Source organism: Bombina bombina, chromosome 1 (genome assembly GCF_027579735.1).
Source record: "Bombina bombina isolate aBomBom1 chromosome 1, aBomBom1.pri, whole genome shotgun sequence".
NCBI lineage: Eukaryota > Metazoa > Chordata > Amphibia > Anura > Bombinatoridae > Bombina > Bombina bombina.
Window position 1 is genome coordinate 1,390,615,103 of NC_069499.1, and position 22,724 is coordinate 1,390,637,826.

Here is a 22,724-nt window from a genome sequence, read left to right on the forward strand (position 1 = left end):
ATGCTGCTCACACTTCTCCCACCCTCTAGAATTTTATATTTTTGCACTAGACTGCTTTAGAACCATTTAGCAATATTTTTCACATTTAGTAATATAATAAATGAACATTGTCTATAAGAGGCAGTAGATTGGGGTAAAAATAGTACATTCTTTTACTAGCATTTGGTCTTCAGCAATGTCAAGAAATGTCATTTTGGTACACAGGATTTCATGAAGCCGATTGTTGTTGTAAAATTAAATGACTAATTGACTTGTAATTCTGGCTTGAGTTTTGAATTAGATATGAACCACAAAGTTGAAAGTTCCTGCTCTGTTTGATTACAAGAACTATGGACCAGGCAGAGCAAAAAAAAAATAAAAAAAATGTTTAGTATATTAAAGTATAAACTCCATCAATCAGTTGTCCTTGACCGTTTATAGGTGCTGAACTGCACCAATATCCTGAGAATTAAGAACCCATAGTACCTAACCATATTCAAATGAGGCACATGCCTTACCTGATCCAGACGTACCTATAGTATTTTTCACCAAGTAGTTAATTTATACTTTATCTCAGATATCTTTACTCGTCTTTACCAGACCAACCCACAAACTTTAAAAAAACAGAGATTATTTAATCAAAAGGTATTGATGTGTTTTTTTTTTTTTTTTTTTTTATTAGTTTGGCTACTGGTGTGATAAAGAGTCTATCCCATCCACTAAAACAAGCATGCATCCCTTAGCACAATAAAGACCTTTCTTTCTCTCCACTGTCTATCTTCTCTGGGAACTCTTTACATGTTCCTAGTCGGCTCTCTTGTGAGTTTCTCCCGGCATTTCCTTCTAAAAAATGAGTATCCTCTTGACTGATCATCTTACTAGGTTTGTGGATTACAGGGTTATCTTCCATGTTGTCTGCACTTTGAGATACCTGTTTGAAAGAATGTTAGGGAAACGCAATTGATATTTAGGTACTACATTGTAAAACGGTACATACATACTATTCTACCAAACCCTGCTCTTTAACTGCCTTATTTAAAGGGATATGAAACCCATTTTCTTTCTTTGATGATTCAGATAGAGCATGCAATTTTAAGCAACTTTCTAATTTACTCCCATTATCAATTTGTCTTTGTTTTTTGGTTCAGACCTGGGTAGCGCTTGATAATTGGTGTCTAACTGTAGCCTCTTGTTATTGGCTCACCCAAAGAGTTAATTAGCTCCCAGTAATGCATCACTGCTTCTTAAACAAAGGATATCAAGGGAATGAAGGGAATTAGATAATAGAAGTAAACTGGAAAGTTGTTTAAAATTGTATGTTCTATCTGAATAATGAAAGAGGAAAAAAAATGTGTTTCATGTTTAGTTGGGTGCATCATAATAAACAGTTTGAAAGCAGATAAGAAGCTAAAGACCCTTAAAGTTAACCTGAAACTCTTAGCTAAAAATAGGCTGAAAAGTACAGTAAACACCTTTATAATAACAAAGCATTTCTGTTTGTTGCTATAGATTAACAGATTAGCCAAGTTTTAAGATTTTAGGAATAAATTAACATCCTTTTATTTGTCAATTGCCAAACTCCACTCACCATTCGCATTATTTGGAGGACCCAATATGGGGTTTAGTCCTCCGACAACAAGGCTAGTAACAGTCGTAAATTTAGTATAAAGTTGCAGCTGCTACAAATCTCAAGGTGTTTACTGTTTCCTTTAAATAATTATCAGGATACGCTTATGGAAATCAATGTCTGAACTATGCATATTTATCAATATCAACTCTGTATATTAAATGCATCCATCACCTTTCTGTCAAGATGTGCTTATGCACATGTTTGCTGGAATATCTTTATATGCTGAAAAATATAATTCAAGTTCAAGAAAGATCCCCACCCCTCTTTTTTAAATGTCTAGCAATCTGTTTAATATTTTATAGAGGTGTAACTTTATCACTGTACAGTGGCCTTTTACAAAACGGGAAATTCTATTATTTTTTGGAAACTGCCCCTACCTTGCCAGTTATTTGAGGTTGCAGACCATTACAAGCGCTAATGAGAGGAGTTGCACTCTGGATCCAGTTTACAAGTCGTTTAGAAGCATTTGCAGAGCGGGAAGTCAAGTTAAGTTTGGAAGGTGGGATTTTCAAGGGTATATCCCAGGTCCCAATGAATGTTCCCCATGGACTGGCCTGCAAAAAGAAAAATGTTCCATAGGTTGGTCACAGTTGGAAAAATGGTTTTGTATAGAAACATTTATTTCATACAGGTGGTGAGAGTCCTGGAATTCTCCCTACCACTAGGAGGAGGCAAGGATTCTCAAACCCCAAGAACACTATAAAACTACTCCCACCTCACTAGCATTTCCTGTGTTGTCTTTGCCTCTGCTGGAGGTGGTTGAAGATGTGCATTTGATTCTTCAGAAATAGGGGTTCTCAGATCGAGTTGCGGCCCGTTTTAGTACCAGTATTAAATGTTTTATATAGTTATATGCTTAGGTATTTCCTTCATTAATCTAATACAAGAAATGCATTAAAGGGACAGTCAAGTCCAAAAAAGCCTTTCATGGTTTAAATAGGGCATGTAATTTTAAACAACTTTCCAATTTACTTTTATCACCAATTTTGCTTTGTTCTCTTGGCATTCTTAATTGAAAGCTAAACCTAGGAGGGTCAAATGCCAATTTCTTAGACCTTGAAGGCCGCCCCTAATCTAAATGCTTGTTGATATTTTTTTAACCACTAGAGAGTGTTAGTTCATGTGTTTCATATAGACATTGAGCTCATGCATGTGAAGGGGGCAGTCTGCGGAGGCTTATATAAAAGGTAATTACAGATGTAAAACATTAAAAACTGTGTTGGTTATGCAAAACTGGGGAATGGGTAATTAAGGGATTATCTATCTTTTAAAACCACAAAAATTCTTGTGCTGACTGTCCCTTTAATGTTTTAATGCATTCTGACCATTACTACGGTTCTTGTTTCAAAGGGTATTATTGCTTCTGTTTGTTCCTTAGAGGAAGAATACACAACTTTTTTATTCTCTGATTATGAACTTCATTTGAACAATGCTTAAATGATGGTGGCCATGCCTCTTTCAATTAAGCGTAAAAGGTCAGTTCAGAATTTACCTTCTTCTAGCTCTAATGTTTCTAGTTATTAGGCTGCGGTGTCCTCAGGGGTGTTTTTCTCTTTGTTGATCAAGAGTCTTACTCCAATCTTTTTCTCTTGTTAAGTGTATCCAGTCCACGGATCATCCATTACTTATGGGATATTCTCCTTCCCAACAGGAAGTTGCAAGAGGATCACCCACAGCAGAGCTGCTATATAGCTCCTCCCCTAACTGTCATATCCAGTCATTCTCTTGCAAGCCTCAACCAAGATGGAGGTCGTAAGAGGAGTGTGGTGTTTTATACTTAGTTTATTCTTCAATCAAAAGTTTGTTATTTTTAAATGGTGCCGGAGTGTACTGTTTATCTCAGGCAGTATTTAGAAGAAGAATCTGCCTGCGTTTTCTATGATCTTAACAGAAGTAACTAAGATCCATGGCTGTTCTCACATATTCTGAGGAGTGAGGTAACTTCAGAGAGGGAATGGCGTGCAGGTTTTCCTGCAATAGGGTATGTGCAGTTAATATTTTTCTAGGGATTGAATTTGCTAGAAAATGCTGCTGATACCGAACTAATGTAAGTAAAGCCTTAAATGCAGTGATAGCTACTGGTATCAGGCTTATTAATAGAGATGCATACTCTTATAAAAATGTAATATAAAACGTTTGCTGGCATGTTTAATCGTTTTTATATGTATTTGGTGATAAAACTTATTGGGGCCTAGTTTTTTTCCACATGGCTGGCTTGAATTTGGCCTAGAAACAGTTTCCTTAGGCTTTCCACTGTTGTAATATGAGTGGGAGGGGCCTATTTTGCCGTTTTTTTTGCACAGCAAAAATTGCAGACACAGACATCCAGCTTCTTCCTGCATGATCCAGGACATCTCTGGAGGGCTCAAAAGGCTTCAAAGTCGTTTTTGAGGGAGGTAAAAAGCCACAGTAGAGCTGTGGCAGTTGTTGTAACTGTTTGAAAAAAAAAAAAAAAAAAGTAGAGCTGTGGCAGTTGTAACTGTTTGAAAAACAAAACAAAACGTTTTTGTCTTTTATTATTTTTTGGGTATTAAGGGGTTAATCATCCATTTGCAAGTGGGTGCAATGCTCTGCTAATTTGTTACATACACTGTAAAAATTTCGTTAGTGTAAACAAATTTTGACAAAATTTGTGTTTCTTAAAGGTGCAGTAACGCTTTTTTATATTGCTTGTAAACTTGTTTAAAGTGTTTTCCAAGCTTGCTAGTCTCATTGCTAGTCTGTTAAACATGTCTGACACAGAGGAAACTACTTGTTAATTATGTTTGAAAGCCATGGTGGAGCCCCATAGGAGAATGTGTACTAAATGTATTGATTTCACCTTAAACAGTAAAGATCAGTCTTTAACTATAAAAGAAATATCACCAGAAGATTCTGACGAGGGGGAAGTTATGCCGACTAACTCTCCCCACGTGTCAGACCCTTTCGCCTCCCGCTCAGGGGATGCACGCTAATATGGCGCCAATTACATCAGGGACGCCCATGGCGATTACCTTGCAGGACATGGCTGCAATCATGAATAATACCCTGTCAGAGGTATTATCCAGGTTGCCTGAATTAAGAGGCAAGCGCGATTGCTCTGGGGTTAGGAGAAATACAGAGCGCGCAGATGCTGTAAGGGCCATGTCTGATACTGCATCACAATATGCAGATCATGAGGACGGAGAGCTTCAGTCTGTGGGTGACATCTCTGATTCGGGGAATCCTGATTCAGAGATTTCTAATTTTAAATTAAAGCTTGAGAACCTCCGTGTGTTGCTTGTGGAGGTATTAGCTTCTCTGAATGACTGTAACACAGTTGCAGTACCAGAGAAATTGTGTAGGCTGGATAAATACTATGCGGTACCGGTGTGTACTGATGTTTTTCCTATACCTAAAAGGCTTACAGAAATTATTAGCAAGGAGTGGGATAGACCGGGTGTGCCTTTTGCCCCACCTCCTATATTTAGAAAAATGTTTCCAATAGACGCCACTACACGGGACTTATGGCAGACGGTCCCTAAGGTGGAGGGAGCAGTTTCTACTTTAGCAAAGCGTACTACTATACCGGTTGAGGACAGTTGTGCTTTTTCAGATCCAATGGATAAAAAATTGGAGGGTTACCTTAAGAAAATGTTTATTCAACAAGGTTTTATTTTACAGCCCCTTGCATGCATTGCGCCTGTCACGGCCACGGCGGCATTCTGGTTTGAGGCCCTGGAAGAGGCCATCCATACAGCTCCATTGACTGAAATTATTGACAAGCTTAGAACACTTAAGCTAGCTAACTCATTTGTTTCTGATGCCATTGTTCATTTGACTAAACTAACGGCTAAGAATTCCGGATTCGCCATCCAAGCGCGTAGGGCGCTATGGCTTAAATCATGGTCAGCTGACGTGACTTCGAAGTCTAAATTACTCAACATTCCTTTCAAGGGGCAGACCTTATTCGGGCCTGGTTTGAAGGAAATGATTGCTGACATTACTGGAGGTAAGGGTCACACCCTTCCTCAGGACAGGGCCAAAGCAAAGGCCAAACAGTCTAATTTTCGTGCCTTTCGAAATTTCAAGGCAGGTGCAGCATCAACTTCCTCCGCTTCAAAACAAGAGGGAACTTTTGCTCAATCTAAGCAGGCCTGGAAACCTAACCAGTCCTGGAACAAAGGCAAGCAGGCCAGAAAGCCTGCTGCTGCCTCTAAGACAGCATGAAGGAACGGCCTCCTATCCGGTGACGGATCTAGTAGGGGGCAGTCTTTCTCTCTTCGCCCAGGCGTGGGCAAGAGATGTTCAGGATCCCTGGGCGTTGGAGATCATATCTCAGGGATATCTTCTGGACTTCAAAGCTTCCCCTCCACAAGGGAGATTTCATCTTTCAAGGCTATCTGCAAATCAGATAAAGAAAGAGGCATTCCTACGCTGTGTGCAAGACCTCCTAGTTATGGGAGTGATCCATCCAGTTCCGCGGACGGAACAAGGACAGGGTTTTTATTCGAATCTGTTTGTGGTTCCCAAAAAAGAGGGAACCTTCAGACCAATTTTGGATCTAAAGATCTTAAACAAATTCCTCAGAGTTCCATCTTTCAAAATGGAAACTATTCGGACCATCCTACCCATGATCCAAGAAGGTCAGTACATGACCACAGTGGACTTAAAGGATGCCTACCTTCACATACCGATTCACAAAGATCATCATCGGTTTCTAAGGTTTGCCTTTCTAGACAGGCATTACCAATTTGTAGCTCTTCCCTTCGGGTTGGCTACAGCCCCGAGAATCTTTACAAAGGTTCTGGGCTCACTTCTGGCGGTTCTAAGACCGCGAGACATAGCGGTGGCTCCGTGTCTAGACGACATCCTGATACAGGCGTCAAGCTTTCAAGTTGCCAAGTCTCATACAGAGATAGTTCTGGCATTTCTGAGGTCGCACGGGTGGAAAGTGAACGAGGAAAAGAGTTCTCTATCCCCACTCACAAGAGTCTCCTTCTTAGGGACTCTTATAGATTCTGTAGAAATGAAAATTTACCTGACTGAGTCCAGGTTATCAAAACTTCTAAATGCTTGCCGTGTTCTTCACTCCATTCCGCGCCCTTCGGTAGCTCAGTGTATGGAGGTAATCGACTTAATGGTAGCGGCAATGGACATAGTGCCATTTGCGCGCCTTCATCTCAGACCGCTGCAATTATGCATGCTGAGTCAGTGGAATGGGGATTACACAGATTTGTCCCCTCTGCTAAATCTGGATCAAGAGACCAGAGATTCTCTTCTCTGGTGGTTGTCTCGGGTACACCTGTCCAAGGGTATGACCTTTCGCAGGCCAGATTGGACAATTGTAACAACAGATGCCAGCCTTCTAGGTTGGGGTGCAGTCTGGAATTCCCTGAAGGCACAGGGATCGTGGACTCAGGAGGAGAAACTCCTTCCAATAAATATTCTGGAGTTAAGAGCGAACTCCTTCCAATAAATATTCTGGAGTTAAGAGCGATATTCAATGCTCTTCTGGCTTGGCCTCAGTTAGCAACACTGAGGTTCATCAGATTTCAGTCGGACAACATCACGACTGTGGCTTACATCAACCATCAAGGGGGAACCAGGAGTTCCCTAGCGATGTTAGAAGTCTCAAATATAATTCGCTGGGCAGAGTACCACTCTTGCCACCTGTCAGCAATCCATATCCCAGGCCTGGAGAACTGGGAGGCGGATTTTCTAAGTCGTCAGACTTTCCATCCGGGGGAGTGGGAACTCCATCCGGAGGTGTTTGCTCAGTTGATTCATCGTTGGGGCAAACCAGAGTTGGATCTCATGACGTCTCGCCAGAACCCCAAGCTTCCTTGTTACGGATCCAGGTCCAGGGACCCAGAAGCAACGCTGATAGATGCTCTAGCAGCGCCTTGGTTCTTCAACCTGGCTTATGTGTTTCCACAGTTTCCTCTGCTCCTTTGACTGATTGCCAAAATCAAACAGGAGAGAGCATCGGTGATTCTGATAGCACCTGCGTGGCCACGCAGGACTTGGTATGCAGACCTAGTGGACATGTCATCCTTTCCACCATGGACTCTGCCTCTAAGACAGGACCTTCTGATACAAGGTCCTTTCAATCATCCAAATCTAATTTCTCTGAGACTGACTGCATGGAGATTGAACGCTTGATTCTATCAAAGCGTGGCTTCTCCGAGTCAGTCATTGATACTTTAATACAGGCACGAAAGCCTGTTACCAGGAAAATCTACCACAAGATATGGAGTAAATATCTTTATTGGTGTGAATCCAAGAATTACTCATGGAGTAAGGTTAGGATTCCTAGAATATTGTCTTTTCTCCAAGAGGGCTTGGACAAAGGATTATCAGCTAGTTCCTTAAAGGGACAGATTTCTGCTCTGTCTATTCTTTTGCACAAGCGTCTGGCAGAGGTTCCAGACGTCCAGGCATTTTGCCAGGCTTTGGTTAGAATTAAGCCTGTGTTTAAACCTGTTGCTCCCCCGTGGAGCTTAAACTTGGTTCTTAAAGTTCTTCAAGGAGTTCCGTTGGAACCCCTTCATTCCATTGATATTAAACTTTTATCTTGGAAAGTTCTGTTTTTGATGGCTATTTCCTCGGCTCGGAGAGTCTCTGAGCTATCTGCCTTACAATGTGATTCTCCTTATCTGATTTTTCATGCAGATAAGGTAGTCCTGCGTACCAAACCTGGGGTGGTTTTTAACAAGAATATCAATCAAGAGATTGTTGTTCCATCATTGTGTCCTAATCCTTCTTCAAAGAAGGAACGTCTTTTACATAATCTGGACGTAGTCCGTGCCTTGAAGTTTTACTTACAGGCTACTAAAGATTTTTGTCAAACATATACCCTGTTTGTTGTTTACTCTGGACAGAGGAGAGGTCAAAAAGCTTCGGCAACCTCTCTTTCTTTTTGGCTTCGGAGCATAATACGCCTAGCCTATGAGACTGCTGGACAGCAGCCCCCTGAAAGGATTACAGCTCATTCTACTAGAGCTGTGGCTTCCACCTGGGCCTTTAAAAATGAGGCCTCTGTTGAACAGATTTGCAAGGCCGCGACTTGGTCTTCGCTTCACACTTTTTCCAAATTTTACAAATTTGATACTTTTGCTTCTTCGGAGGCTGTTTTTGGGAGAAAGGTTCTACAGGCAGTGGTTCCTTCCGCTTAATCCTGCCTTGTCCCTCCCATCATCCGTGTACTTTAGCTTTGGTATTGGTATCCCATAAGTAATGGATGATCCGTGGACTGGATACACTTAACAAGAGAAAACATAATTTATGCTTACCTGATAAATTTATTTCTCTTGTAGTGTATCCAGTCCACGGCCCGCCCTGTCCTTTTAAGGCAGGTCTAAATTTTAATTAAACTACAGTCACCACTGCACCCTTTGGTTTCTCCTTTCTCTGTTTGTTTTCGGTCGAATGACTGGATATGACAGTTAGGGGAGGAGCTATATAGCAGCTCTGCTGTGGGTGATCCTCTTGCAACTTCCTGTTGGGAAGGAGAATATCCCATAAGTAATGGATGATCCGTGGACTGGATACACTACAAGAGAAATAAATGTATCAGGTAAGCATAAATTATGTTTTTCTGACAACCTTTTATTTCATTTCTTTTACAAGATACGATGAGTCCACGGATTTCATCCTTACTTGTGGAATATCGCCTCCTGGTCAGCAGGAGGAGGCAAAGAGCACCACAGCAGAGCTGTATATATAGCTCCTCCCTTCCCTCCCACTCCAGTCATTCTCTTTGCTTGTGTTAGTGATAGGAAGAGGTAAAGTCAGGTGTTAGTTTAGATTCTTCAATCAAGAGTTTATTATTTTTAAAATGGTACCTAAGTGTGCTATTTTTCTATAGGGTGTAGCCGTATTCCTTGTCGGCCTCTAGAGTAGAGCTACAGGTGGCTTTAAAGCAATGGGAACTGGTGGGGTTTTACCCTCAGTGTGCCTCCCATACTAGTGCTGCCCTTTGTATACTGATGGTCTTAGCAATATTAATTAAGGCCCTTTTGTGTCCAAAGAGCTGCTGGAGGAAGAAGACCTCTTGATCCTGTGGACCTTCTCATGCTGTTGATCAGCACTGAGGTAAGTGCAGTCTTCTATTCTCTGGGACACTGGCTAACTCAGAAGGGACTGTGTACTTAGGAGCTGTTGGAACAAGAGCCTTTGCAAAGGTTAACAGGGCTGTTCTATAGCGGTGTGTCTGAGTTGTCCAGGGGTCAACCGGCACAAGGGGGGGTTACATTAGAGGCTAATGTTTATTAAGATGGCCTATTGTGATCCTATGAATGGGGCTTTTATGCATCATTAGAATGTTTCTCACAACGAGCTATGGTGTCTATGTTAATGCTGGGAGTGCTTACCGGAGTCTTGCATTAGGACTCCGGTTTACGGCTGCATATTGATTTCTTTTACAAGATATGAGGAGTCCACGGATTTCATCCTTATGGGATATCACCTCCTGGTCAGCAGGAGGCGGCAAAGAGCACCACAGCAGAGCTGTATATATAGCTCCTCCCTTCCCTCCCACCCCAGTCATTCTCTTTGCCTGTGTTAGTGTAGGAAGAGGTAAAGTGAGGTGTTAATTTAGATCTTCAATCAAGAGTTTATTGTTTTTAAATGGTGCCAGTGAGTACTATTTTTCTCAGGGTAGAGCATCAGGGTTTTTTCAACTATGGGAACAGGAGATACTACATTCTCGCTTCACTCCCCATGCTGGTGCTGCCCTGCTGATGGTCTTATAAGATATTACATAAGGCCCTGTTTGTCCCCACAGAACTACAGGAGGTGATGACAAGGGACCTCTTTGTGTGGAACAAGTTTATGATGTGATCAGCACTGCGGTATGTACAGTCTTTTTGATTCTGGGGAGACAGTGTAGCTCAGAACAGACTGGACGTTACTTGCTGCAACACAAAAGGGGCAATCATCTTGCAAGAGTTCTTATTTGCTTAGCTGTTTCCCCTCTTATATTGCCTATATGTATAACAGTGGGTTGGCGTGTATATATGACCCGTTTTTATTACGGTGACATTTTCAATACTGGCTGACGCTGGGGACTGTTTGGGAGCTTTTACTCCGTTGGTTTTACATATTTTTTACATTTGTTTATTGTGGAACAGTTTTTGAGGGGGCACATTGGTTGTATTTCAAGTCGGGTCAATCCGACATTGATATTTCCCATGCGGTTTTTCCTGTAAGGTTTTTCTACTGCCCACGAAGGGAAGGGCTTAACATTTGCGCGCTTAGCCGCGCACTTACTATTCTGGCTTCCGACAGTCATGGAGGGGTACTTTGAGGCTCCTGTGTTTCCTACGTCCACTTGTCTAAAGTTTATCAACATCGTAAGCGGACTTAGGCAGTAGTTCACAGAGGTTTTTTTTTTGGTTGGTTGTGAGGAAGGTAGGCGCAACAGCAGAGCTGTGGCTTGGTGCAGGGGTTATTTTTTAGTCAATATAGCAGGTAACATAAAAAAGGAATATTGTGACCTAACGAAAGTAAATAGGTTACTTATTTCAACTCCCTATTCTTTATTGTTGAACTCTATGCAGTAAAATTTGTACCGGTTTAAATTTTAAAGGCATAGCACACGTTTTGTTATTTATATTTTATATCTGTACCACGACCAATATTGCACTTTGTTTTTCTTTTTATCATGGCTGATCTACTGGAACATACTTGTTCTATGTGTTTAGCTGCCAATGTGGAACCCCCTCTTACATTTTGTCCCTCATGTACTGAGAGGGCTTTACAGTTTAAAGAACAGATTTTCTTTAAGGCTAGCATATCTAAGGATGCTTCTCAGCTTGATGAGACTCGGGGTATGCCGCAACTTTCTCCCCAAGCGTCACAGCCTTTAACACCCACTCAGGCGCCATCAACTGCGTCCACCTCATTTACTCTGCAGGATATTGCGGCAGTTATGTCATCCACTCTTACAGAGGTTTTTTTCTAAGTTGCCAGTGTTGCAAGGCAAACGTAGTAGAAGAGAGGACCAGGTGGTCCAGGCGACTTCTGACTCTTTGATGGCGATCTCCGATGTACACTCCCAGGGCTCTGAAGTGGGAGGTAGGGAGATTCTATCTGAAGGGGAATTGTCTGATTCCGGAAGTACATTGCCCCAGATAGATTAGGACGTAATGTCCTTCAGATTTAAGCTTGAACACCTCCGTCTGTTGTTGCGGGAGGTTTTGCAGACTCTGGACGACTGTGACTCTGTTGTGGATACCACCAGAGAAATTGTGTAAGATGGACAAATACTTAGAGGTTCCTTCTTATTCTGATGTTTTTCCGGTTCCTAAGAGAATTTCGGAAATTATTACACGGGAATGGGAAAGACCGGGTATTCCGTTTTAGCCTTCCCCTACTTTTAAGAAAATGTACCCTATAGCTGACACCGTTCGGGATTCTTGGCAAACGGCCCCTAAGGTGGAGGGAGCTATATCTACCCTGGCTAAGCGTACGACTATCCCTATTGAGGACAGTTGTGCTTTCAAAGACCCTATGGATAAAAAGTTGGAGGGTCTTCTAAAAAAGCTATTTATTCATCAAGGGTTCCTCTTACAACCGACGGCCTGCATTGTACCAGTCACAACTGTGGCTGCCTTTTAGTTTGACGCCTTGGAAGAGTCTCTTAAGACTGAGACTTATTTAGAGGAAATAATGGATAGAATTAAGGCCCTTAAGCTGGCTAATTCTTTTGTTACAGATGCTGCCATTCAGATCGCCAAATTGGCGGCTAAGAATACAGATTTTTCCATTTTAGCGCGCAGAGCCTTATGGTTAAAATCTTGGTCTGCGGATGTGTCCTCTAAATCCAAGCTTTTGGCTAGTCCTTTCAAGGGAAAGACCATATTAAGGCTTGACTTGAAAGAGATAATTTCTGACATTACGGGAGGTAAGGGTCACCTCCTACCTCAGGATAAAACATCTAAGAGGGGTAGACAGAGTAATTTTCGTTCCTTTCGAAATTTGAAGGGAGTCTCCTCTTCCGCTAAACAGGAAGGGAATTTTGCACAAGCCAAGTCCGTCTGGAGACCCAACCAGGCTTTGAACAAGGGTAAACAACCAAAGAAGCCTGTTGCTGCTCCCAAGACAGCATAAAGGGGCGGCCCCCGATCCGGGACCGGATCTAGTAGGGGCAGTCTTTCTCTCTTTGTCCAGGCTTGGATAAGAGATGTTCAGGATCCCTGGACACTAGAAATTGTGTCCCAAGGGTATCGGCTGGAGTTCAAGAATTCCCTCCCAAGGGGAAGGTTCCTTCTTTCACGATTGTCTGTAGACCAGATAAAAAGAGAGGCGTTCTTACATTGTGTAAAAGACCTCTCCACTATGGGAGTAATTTGTCCTGTTCCAATACAGGGGCAGGGGTTTTTACTCAAATCTTTTCGTGGTTCCCAAAAAAGAGGGACCGTTCCAACCCATTTTAGATCTCAAGAGTCTGAACAAGTTTCTCAGAGTCCCATCCTTCAAGATGGAGACTATATGGACAATTCTTCCATTGATCCAGGAGGGTCAATATATGACTACCGTGGACTTAAAGGATGCATATCTTCTCATTCCTATCCACAAAGATCATCACCAGTTCCTAAGGTTTGCCTTCCTGGACAAACATTTTCCGTTCGTGGCTCTACCTTTCGGGCTGGCCACGGCACCCAGGATCTTCACGAAGGTTCTAGGGTCTCTACTGGCGGTTCTCAGACCGCAGGGCATTGCAGTGGCGCCTTATCTGGACGATATTCTGATCCAGGCGTTGTCTTATCAACTGACAAAGTCTCATACCAACATGGTTCTGTCCTTTCTAAGGACTCACGGGTGGAAGGTGAATCTAGAAAAGAGTTCACTGACTCCACAGACAAGGGTTCCTTTCCTGGGAACTCTAATAGATTCTATATCCATGAAAATCTTCTTGACGGAAGTCAGAAAGTTAAATATTCTGAATACATGCCGAGCCCTTCAGTCCAATCCTCGGCCATCAGTGGTAATTGGATTGATGGTGGCGGCAATGGACATCATTCCATTTGCTCGTTTTCATTTAAGATCTCTACAACTGAGCATGCTCAGACAGTGGAATGGAGATTATGCAAATTTGTCTCCTCAGATAGATCTGGATCAAGAGATGAGACTCTCTTCTTTGGTGGTTGTCGCAGGATCATCTGTCCCAAGGGACGTGCTTCCGCAGACCCTCATAGGTGATAGTGACAACGGACGCCAGTCTACTAGGATGGGGTGCAGTCTAGAATTCCCTGAAGGCTCAGGGTGTGTGGACCCGGTCGGAGTCTCTACTTCCAATCAATATTCTGGAGTTGAGAGCAGTTTTCAATGTGCTTCAGGCTTGGCCTCAGTTGGCTTCGGCCAAATTCATCCGATTTCAGTCGGACAACATAACGACTGTGGCTTACATCAATCATCAGGGAGGAACAAGGAGTTCCTTAGTGATGACAGTATCCAAGATAATTCGGTGGGCGGAGGCTCACTCTTGTTATCTGTCAGCAATCTACATCCCAGGAGTGGACAACTGGGAAGCGGATTTTTTAAGCAGATGTTTCATCCGGGGGAATGGGAACTCCATCCGTAGGTCTTTGCCACCCTGATTCTCAGATGGGGCAGACCGGAGCTGGATCTTATGGCATCTCGTCAGAATGCCAAGCTCCCGAGATACGGATACAGGTTCAGGGATCCTCAGGCCGAACTGATAGATGCCTTGGCAGTGCCTTGGGCGTTCAACCTAGCTTATGTGTTTCCACCGTTTGCTCTCCTCCCCCGGGTGATTGCTTGGATCAAACAGGAGAGGGCTTCAGTGATTCTCATCGCTCCTGCATGGCCTCGCAGGACTTGCTATGCCGATCTGGTGGACATGTCATCTCTGCCACCGTGGAAGCTTCCATTGAGGAAGGACCTTCTCATTCAGGGACCCTTCCATCATCCGAATCTAATTTCTCTACAGCTGACTGCTTGGGGATTGAACGCTTGATTTTATCTAAGCGAGGGTTTTCTGATTCGGTCATTGATACCTTGATTCAGGCACGTAAGCCTGTTACTAGAAAGATTTACCATTAGATATGGCGTAAATATCTTTATTGGTGTGAATCCAAGGGTTACTCGTGGAGTAAGATTAGGATTCCTAGGATTTTGTCTTTTCTCCAAGAAGGATTGGAGAAGGGGTTATCAGCAAGTTCCTTAAAGGGACAGATTTCTGCTTTATCTATTTTGTTACACAAATGTCTGGCAGATATTCCGAATGTTCAATCCTTTTGTCAGGACTGACCAGGATCAGGCCTGTGTTTAGACCTATTGCTCCCCATTGGAGTTTGAATTTAGTTCTTAAGGTTCTTCAAGGGGTTCCGTTTGAACCTATGCATTCCATAGATATTAAGTTGTTATCTTGGAAAGTTTTATTTTTAGTTGCTATTTCTTCTGCTTGCAGAGTTTCTGAGCTTTCGGCTCTACAATGTGATTCTCCTTACCTTAGTTTTCATTCCGATAAGGTAGTGTTACGTACCAAACCTGGTTTTCTTTCTAAGGTTGTTTCTAATAAGACTATTAACTGGGAAATGTTCCTTCATTTTGTCCTAACCCTTCTTTTAAGAAGGAGTGTTGTCCGTGCCTTGAAGTTCTACTTGCAGGCGACTAAGGATCTTTGTCAAACATCTTCCTTGTTTGTTGTTTTTTCTGGAAAACGTAGGGGTCAGAAAGCTACGGCTACCTCTTTCTTTTTGGCTGAAGAGTATCATCCGTGTTGCATATGAGACTGCTGGATAGCAGCCTCCTGAAAGAATTACGGCTCATTCTACTAGGGCTGTGGCTTCCTCATGGGCATTATAAAATGATGCTTCTGTTGACCAGATTAACAAGGCTGTAACTTGGTCGTCTCTTCACACTTTTTCCAAATTTTCCAAATTTGATACTTTTGCCTCGTCTGAGGCTGTTTTTGGGAGAAAGGTTCTTCAAGCAGTGGTACCTTCCGTTTAGGTTCCTGTCTTGTCCCTCCCGTTTCATCCGTGTACTATAGCTTTGGTATTGTATCCCACAAGTGAGGATGAAATCCATGGACTCGTCATATCTTGTAAAAGAAAAGGAAATTTATGCTCACCTGATAAATGTATTTCTTTTACAATATGACGAATCCACGGCCCACCCTGTCATTTTCTAAGACAGGTCTTTATTTTTGTTAAACTTCAGTCACCTCTGCACCTTGGCTTTTCCTTTCTCTTCCTAACTTTGGTCGAATGACTGGAGTGGGAGGGAAGGGAGGAGCTATATATACAGCTCTGCTGTGGTGCTCTTTGCCTCCTCGTGCTGACCAGGAGGTGATATCCCATAAGGATGAAATCCGTGGACTCGTCATATCGTAAAAGAAATACATTTATCAGGTAAGCATAAATTTCCTTTTTTCCACTGTAGCAGGGGTTGAGACTCGGCTTTTCATTGCCGCGCGGGGAACTTCATAGAATATGGAAGTTCTTTACCGCGTGGAGTTACGACCGATGCGACGCCCACGATGGGCGGGACTTGCTTTGGCGCTGTTTAGCGACGCAGACTTAAATTACATCCGGCTGCTGGATCAGACTAAGCTCACGCTGCGACCGCATGGTTATTAGTAAGAACACGAGCGGTCTTAGGCGTTTTATCAGATTCCTCCAGTTCCTTTGTCAAGTGTGGTCGGAAGACCGTGGAGGCAGGTAGGCGCCTCAGCAGAGCTGTTGAGGCGAGGGGCTGAAGTAAAATCTATACAGTGTACTTAGATTGTTAACCCTTTCAGGCTTTGACATTGTTAATACATATTTAGCTTTTAAAGGCACAGTAGCTGCCCAGGTTTAAAATAATCTGTGCCGCTGTTTTTTCTATGCTAATTGGCTATAAATATTTTTAAGACCAAATTGCTTCTTGCTTTCTTTTATGATGGATGCAGATAATATCCAAACTGTAGCATGTTCAATGTGTTTGGATGCCACTGTGGAACCCCCTGCTCCTTTTTGTCCCTCATGTATTGAGAGGGCCTTGCATTTTAGAGACAAAATTGTTTTTGACAAATCTTTGACTAAAATGAATGCTTCTCAAGAGTCTACAGATGAGATGCAGAGCATGCCGCAGCTTTCTCCCCAAGCGTCTCAGCCCTTAACACCCTCTCACGCTGGACCTTGAATTTCACCAGTCTCTGCAGCTTTTACATTAAAAGACATTGCAGTGATGTCCTCTAAACTTTCTGATGCGTTAGCTAATTTTCCCATATCGCACGGCAAGCGTTCTAGACAGGACAACTATGTAGTAAATTCTGCCTTTGATTCTATGGTGGCGATTATGGACGTACCCGCCCGGGGTTCTGAGTTGGAGAGTATTGCGGTACTCTCAGAAGGTGAACTGTCTGATTCAGGGAGTACCTTACCTCTGACTGATTCTGACATAGTTTCTTTCAGGTTTAAACTTGAGCACCTCCGTTTATTACTGAGGGAGGTGTTGGTTACTCTGGATTATTGTGACTCAATAGTGGTCCCTCCAGAGATATTGAGTAAGTTGGACAGATATCTGGAAGTCCCATCTTATTCGGATGTCTTTCCAGTCCCGAAAAGGACTTCAGAGATTATTGCAAAAGAGTGGGAGAGACCAGGTATTCCCTTCTCTCCTTCTCCTGTTTTAAAAAAAAATTATCCTATAGCCGATGCTATTAGAGATTCTTGGCAGACGGTCCCTAAAGTTGAGGGGGCTATTTCTACTATGGCTAAGCGTACTACTATTCCTCTTGAGGTTAGTTGTGCGTTTAAGGACCCTATGGATAAGAAATTGGAGGGTCTCCTTAAAAAGCTTTACGTTCATCAGGGATTCCTGTTACAACCTGCGGCTTGCATTGTCAGTCACCACTGCAGCCGCTTATTGGTTTGATGCTCTGGAAGAGTCTCTTAAGACTGAGACTCCTTTGGAAGAAATACAGGATCGGATTAAAGCTCTTAAGTTAGCTAATTTATTTATTACGGATGCTTCCCTGCAGATTACTAAATTGGTGGCTAAGAGTTCGGGCTTTGCCATCTTAGCACGCAGAGCTTTATGGTTAAAATCTTGGTCTGCGGATGTGTCATCCTCATCCAAATCTAAGCTTTTGACTATTCCTTAAAAGGGGAAGACCCTGTTCGGGCCTGACTTGAAGGAGATCATTTCTGACATTACGGGAGGCAAGGGTCATCTCCTCCCTTAAGGATAAAAAGTCCAAACAGAGAGGGCGACAGAGTAATTTTCGTTCCTTTTCAAATTTCAAGGGAGTTCCCTCTTCCACTAAACAGGAAGGGAATTATTCACAAACCAAAGCCACTTGGAGACCCAACCAATCCTGGAACAAGTGTAAACAATCCAAGAAGCCTGCTGCTGCTGCTGCTAAGTCAGCATGAAGGGTCAGCCCCCGATCCAGGACCGGATCTGGTGGGGGCAGACTCTCTCTCTTCATCCAGGCATGGATAAGTGATGTTCAGGATCACTGGACACTGGAAATTGTGTCTCAGGGATATCAGTTGGAGTTCAGAAACTCTTCCCCAAGAGGAAGGTTTCTTCTTTCAAGATTATCTGCAAACCAGATAAAAAAGAGGCGTTCTTACGTTGTGTAGGAGACCTTGCTTCCATGAGAGTAATATGTCCCGTTCCATTACAGGAACAGGGTTAGCATGGATAAGTGATGTTCAGGATCACTGGACACTGGAAATTGTGTCTCAGGGATATCGGTTGGAGTTCAGAAACTCTTCCCCAAGAGGAAGGTTTCTTCTTTCAAGATTATCTGCAAACCAGATAAAAAAGAGGCGTTCTTACGTTGTGTAGGAGACCTTGCTTCTATGAGAGTAATATGTCCCGTTCCATTACAGGAACAGGGTTGGGGTTTTATTCAAATCTCTTTGTAGTTCCCAAAAAAGAGGGAACGTTCCGACCTATTCTAGACCTCAAAAGTCTAAACCAGTTTCTCAGAGTTCCATCCTTCAAGATGGAAACTATTCGTACCATTCTTCCATTGATCCAGAAGGGTCAATTTATGACTACCGTGGATCTAAAGGATGCATATCTACATGTTCCTATCCACAGATCTATTTTGCCTTTCTGGATAAACATTTTCAGTTTGTGGCTCTTCCTTTCAGTCTGGCCACGGCACCCAGAATTTTCATAAAGGTTCTGGGGTCTCTGCTGGCGGTTCTCAGACCGTGGGGCATTGCAGTGGCCCCTTATCTGGACGATATTCTGATCCAGGCGTCGTCTTATCAGCTAGCAAAGTCTCATACCGACATTGTTCTGTCCTTCCTAAGGACTCACGGGTGGAAAGTGAATCTAGAAAAGAGTTTGCTAGTTCCACAGACAAGGGTTCCTTTCTTGGGAACTCTAATCGACTCTCTATCCATGAAGATATTTTTGACGGAAGTCAGAAAGTTAAAGATTCTGAATACATGCCGATCCCTTCAGTCCAATCCTCGGCCGCCAGTGGCTTAGTGCATGGAGGCAATTGGATTGATGGTAGCAGCAATGGACATCATTCCGTTTGCTCATTTTCATCTCAGACCTCTGAAACTGAGCATGCTCAGACAGTGGAATGGAGATTATACAAATTTGTCTCCTCTAATAAATCTAGATCAGGAGACAAGGGACTATCTTCTATGGTGGTTGTCGATGGATCATCTGTCTCAGGGGATATGCTTCCGCAGACCCTCATGGGTGATAGTGACAACGGACGCCAGCCTACTAGGATGGGGAGCAGTCTGTTGGCTTCGGCCAAGTTCATCAGATTCCAGTCGGACAACATTACGACTGTAGCTTACATCAATCATCAGGGAGGAACAAGGAGTTCCTTAGCGATGACAGAAGTAGGCTCACTCTTGTTCTCTGTCGGGCAATCCACATCCCAGGAGTGGAAAACTGGGAAGCGGATTTTCTGAGCAGACAGACTTTTCATTCGGGGGAATGGGAACTCCATCCGGAGGTATTTGCCAATCTGATTCTCAGATGGGGCAGGCCGGAGTTGGATCTTATGGCATCTCGTCAGAATGCCAAGCTTCCGAGATACCGGTCCAGGTCCAGGGATCCCCAGGCCGAACTGATAGATGCCTTGGTTGTTCAGCCTAGCTTATGTGTTTCCTCCATTTATTCTCCTTCCCCGGGTGATTGCTCGAGTCAAACAGGAGAGGGCTTCAGTAATCCTCATCGCTCCTGCGTGGCCTTGCAGGACTTGGTATGCCGATCTGGTGGACATGTCATCTCAGCCACCATGGAAGCTTCCATTGAGGAAAGGACCTTCTCATTCAGGGACCCTTCCATCATCCGAATCTAGTTTCTCTGCAGCTAATTGCTTGGAGATTGAAAGCTTGATTTTATCTAAGCGAGGGTTCTCTGATTCTGTCATTGATACTTTGATTCAGGCACGTAAGCCTGTTACTAGAAAGATTTACCATAAGATATGGCGTAAATATCTTTATTGGTGCAAATCCAAGGGCTACTCATGGAGTAGGGTTAGGATTCCCAGGATTTTGTCTTTTCTCCAAGAAGGATTGGAGAAAGGGTTGTCAGCTAGTTCCTTGAAGGGACATATTTCTGCTTTGTCTATTTTGTTACACAAGCGTCTAGCAGATGTTCCAGATGTGCAATCTTTTTGTCAGGCTCTGACTAGAATCAGGCCTGTGTTTAGACCAATTGCTCCTCCTTGGAGTTTGAATTTAGTTCTTAATGTTCTTCAAGGGGTTCCGTTTGAACCTATGCATTCCATAGATATTAAGTTATTATCTTGGAAAGTTTTATTTTTGGTTGCTATTTCTTCTGCTTGCAGAGTTTCTGAGCTTTCAGCATTACAATGTGATTCTCCTTATCTTATTTTCCATTCTGATAAGGTGGTGTTACGTACCAAACCTGGTTTTCTTCCTAAGGTTGTTTCCAATAAAAATATTAATCAGGAAATTGTTGTTCCTTCCTTGTGTCCTAATCCTTCTTCTAAGAAGGAGCAGCTGTTACATAATTTGGACGTGGTCCGTGCTTTAAAGTTTTACTTACAGGCCACTAAGGATTTTTGTCAATCGTCTTCCCTGTTTATTGTGTTTTCTGGGAAGCATAGGGGTCAGAAGGCTACGGCTACCTCTTTCATTTTGGCTGAAGAGTATCATGCTGGACAGCAGCCTCCTGCACGAATTACGGCTCATTCCACTAAAGCTGTGGCTTCTTCATGGGCCTTCAAAAATGATGCTTCTGTTGAACAGATTGTCAAAACTGCAACTTGGTCGTCTCTTCAAACTTTTTCCAAATTTTACAAATTCGATACTTTTGCCTCGTCTGAGGCTGTTTTTGGGAGGAAAGTTATTCAAGTAGTGGTGCCTTCCGTTTAGGTTCCCTGTCTTGTCCCTCCCGTTTCATCCGTGTACTATAGCTTTGGTATTGTATCCCGCAAGTGAGGATGAAATCCGTGGACTCATCGTATCTTGTAAAAGAAAAGGAAATGTATTCTTACCTGATAAATTTGTTTCTTTTACGATACGATGAGTCCATGGCCCACCCTGTTTTTTCGAGACAGGTCTTTATTTTTATTTTTGTTAAACTTCAGTCACCTCTGCATTTTGGCTTTTCCTTTCTCTTCCTAACTTCGGTCGAATGACTGGAGTGGGAGGGAAGGGAGGAGCTATATATACAGCTCTGCCTTGGTGCTCTTTGCCTCCTCCTGCTGACCAGGAGGCGATATCCCACAAGTAAGGATGAAATCCGTGGACTCATCGTATCGTAAAAGAAACAAATTTAGGTAAGAATAAATTTCCTTTTTATTTATACCTACTTTAGAGGTTACATGATACTAACGATGGGGATAAATCCGTTTAATGTTATATTCTGTTAAATCTCATTATATCCTTCTATTTCTTCTCAAGTCTTCTATTATTATTATTGACCTCTTGGAAGCTAGTCCTAAAATGGTTGGGGCCATTTTTACTTTGGCTATACTGTATGTTAAAGTATTCATTTGGAAGATGGTTGTTCCTTTATAGTCCCTTTAGGAAGTTTATTTACCTCCTTAGGAAGGCTTATTTGCAAGCAAGTTATATTTTCCATCTAGTGGTATCTGTTGCTGATGTGGCTGTTGCTTGATCTTTGTCTTTCTGGGCAATTTTCTCTTGATTCTGGCAGTGAGATTTTTTTAAACCTCCTATGTTGTTTAAATATGCACATTTTGTTGTCACTGATTAATGCTAGAGTATGTTTTAGCTGTTTCTTCTAGAAGCGCATTAGAATAAGAATCTTGTCTGCTTACATGATTTCAAATTCCAGACTTTTATCTCTTTCTTTACAGAGAGAGATAATTTTCTTTTCTTCTGACAGGGAAAGGCCACAGCTGTATTCATTACTTTTGGGAAATACAGAACCTGGCCACCAGGAGGAGGCAAAGACACCCCAGCCAAAGGCTTAAATACCTCCCCCACTTCCCTCATCCCCCAGTCATTCTGCCGAGGGAACAAGGAGAAATAGGGTGAAAAAGGTGCCAGAAGAAGAAATAAAATATAAGGCCGCTCCATAAAATAAAAACGAGCGGGGAGCTGGGGCCTCTCCCCGTCAGAAGAAAAGAAAATTATCTGGTAAGCATAATTTTAAGTTTCTCTTGTTAAGTGTATCCAGTCCACGGATCATCCATTACTTGTGGGATATTCTCCTTCCCAACAGGAAGTTGCAAGAGGATCACCCACAGCAGAGCTGCTATATAGCTCCTCCCCTCACTGCCATATCCAGTCATTCTCTTGCAACTCTCAACAAAGATGGACGTAGTAAGAGGAGAGTGGTGTATTATAGTTGGTTTTTTAACTTCAATCAAAAGTTTGTTATTTTTAAATGGTACCGGAGTGTACTGTTTCATCTCAGGCAGCATTAGAAGAATAATCTGCCTGTGATTTCTATGATCTTAGCAGAAGTAACTAAGATCCACTGCCGTTCTCACATATTCTGAGGAGTGAGGTAACTTCAGAGGGGGAATGGCGTGCAGGTTTTCCTGCAATAAGGTATGTGCAGTTAATATATTTCTAGGGATGGAATTTGCTAGAAAAATGCTGCTGATACCGGATTAATGTAAGTTAAGCCTTAAAGGGACAGTTTACTCAAAAATGTTCTCCCCTTTAATTTGTTCCCAATGATCCACTTTACCTGCTGGAGTGTATTAAAT

The 22,724-nt window shown here is 42.7% G+C and overlaps 1 protein-coding gene across 1 annotated transcript in view; it reads right to left on the reverse strand.

Annotated features, from left to right (window-relative positions):
- Positions 1-128: 128 nt before the first annotated feature.
- Positions 129-22,724, reverse strand: part of CFAP126 (cilia and flagella associated protein 126) — a 62,662-nt gene continuing 40,066 nt past the window's right edge. The window contains exons 4-5 of the mRNA XM_053704720.1: positions 1,987-2,163; positions 129-910 (exon numbers count right to left, since the gene is read on the reverse strand). Coding sequence (XP_053560695.1) covers positions 719-910; positions 1,987-2,163 — 369 coding nt within the window. The 3' untranslated portion in view covers positions 129-718. The remainder of the gene's footprint in view (positions 911-1,986; positions 2,164-22,724) is intronic.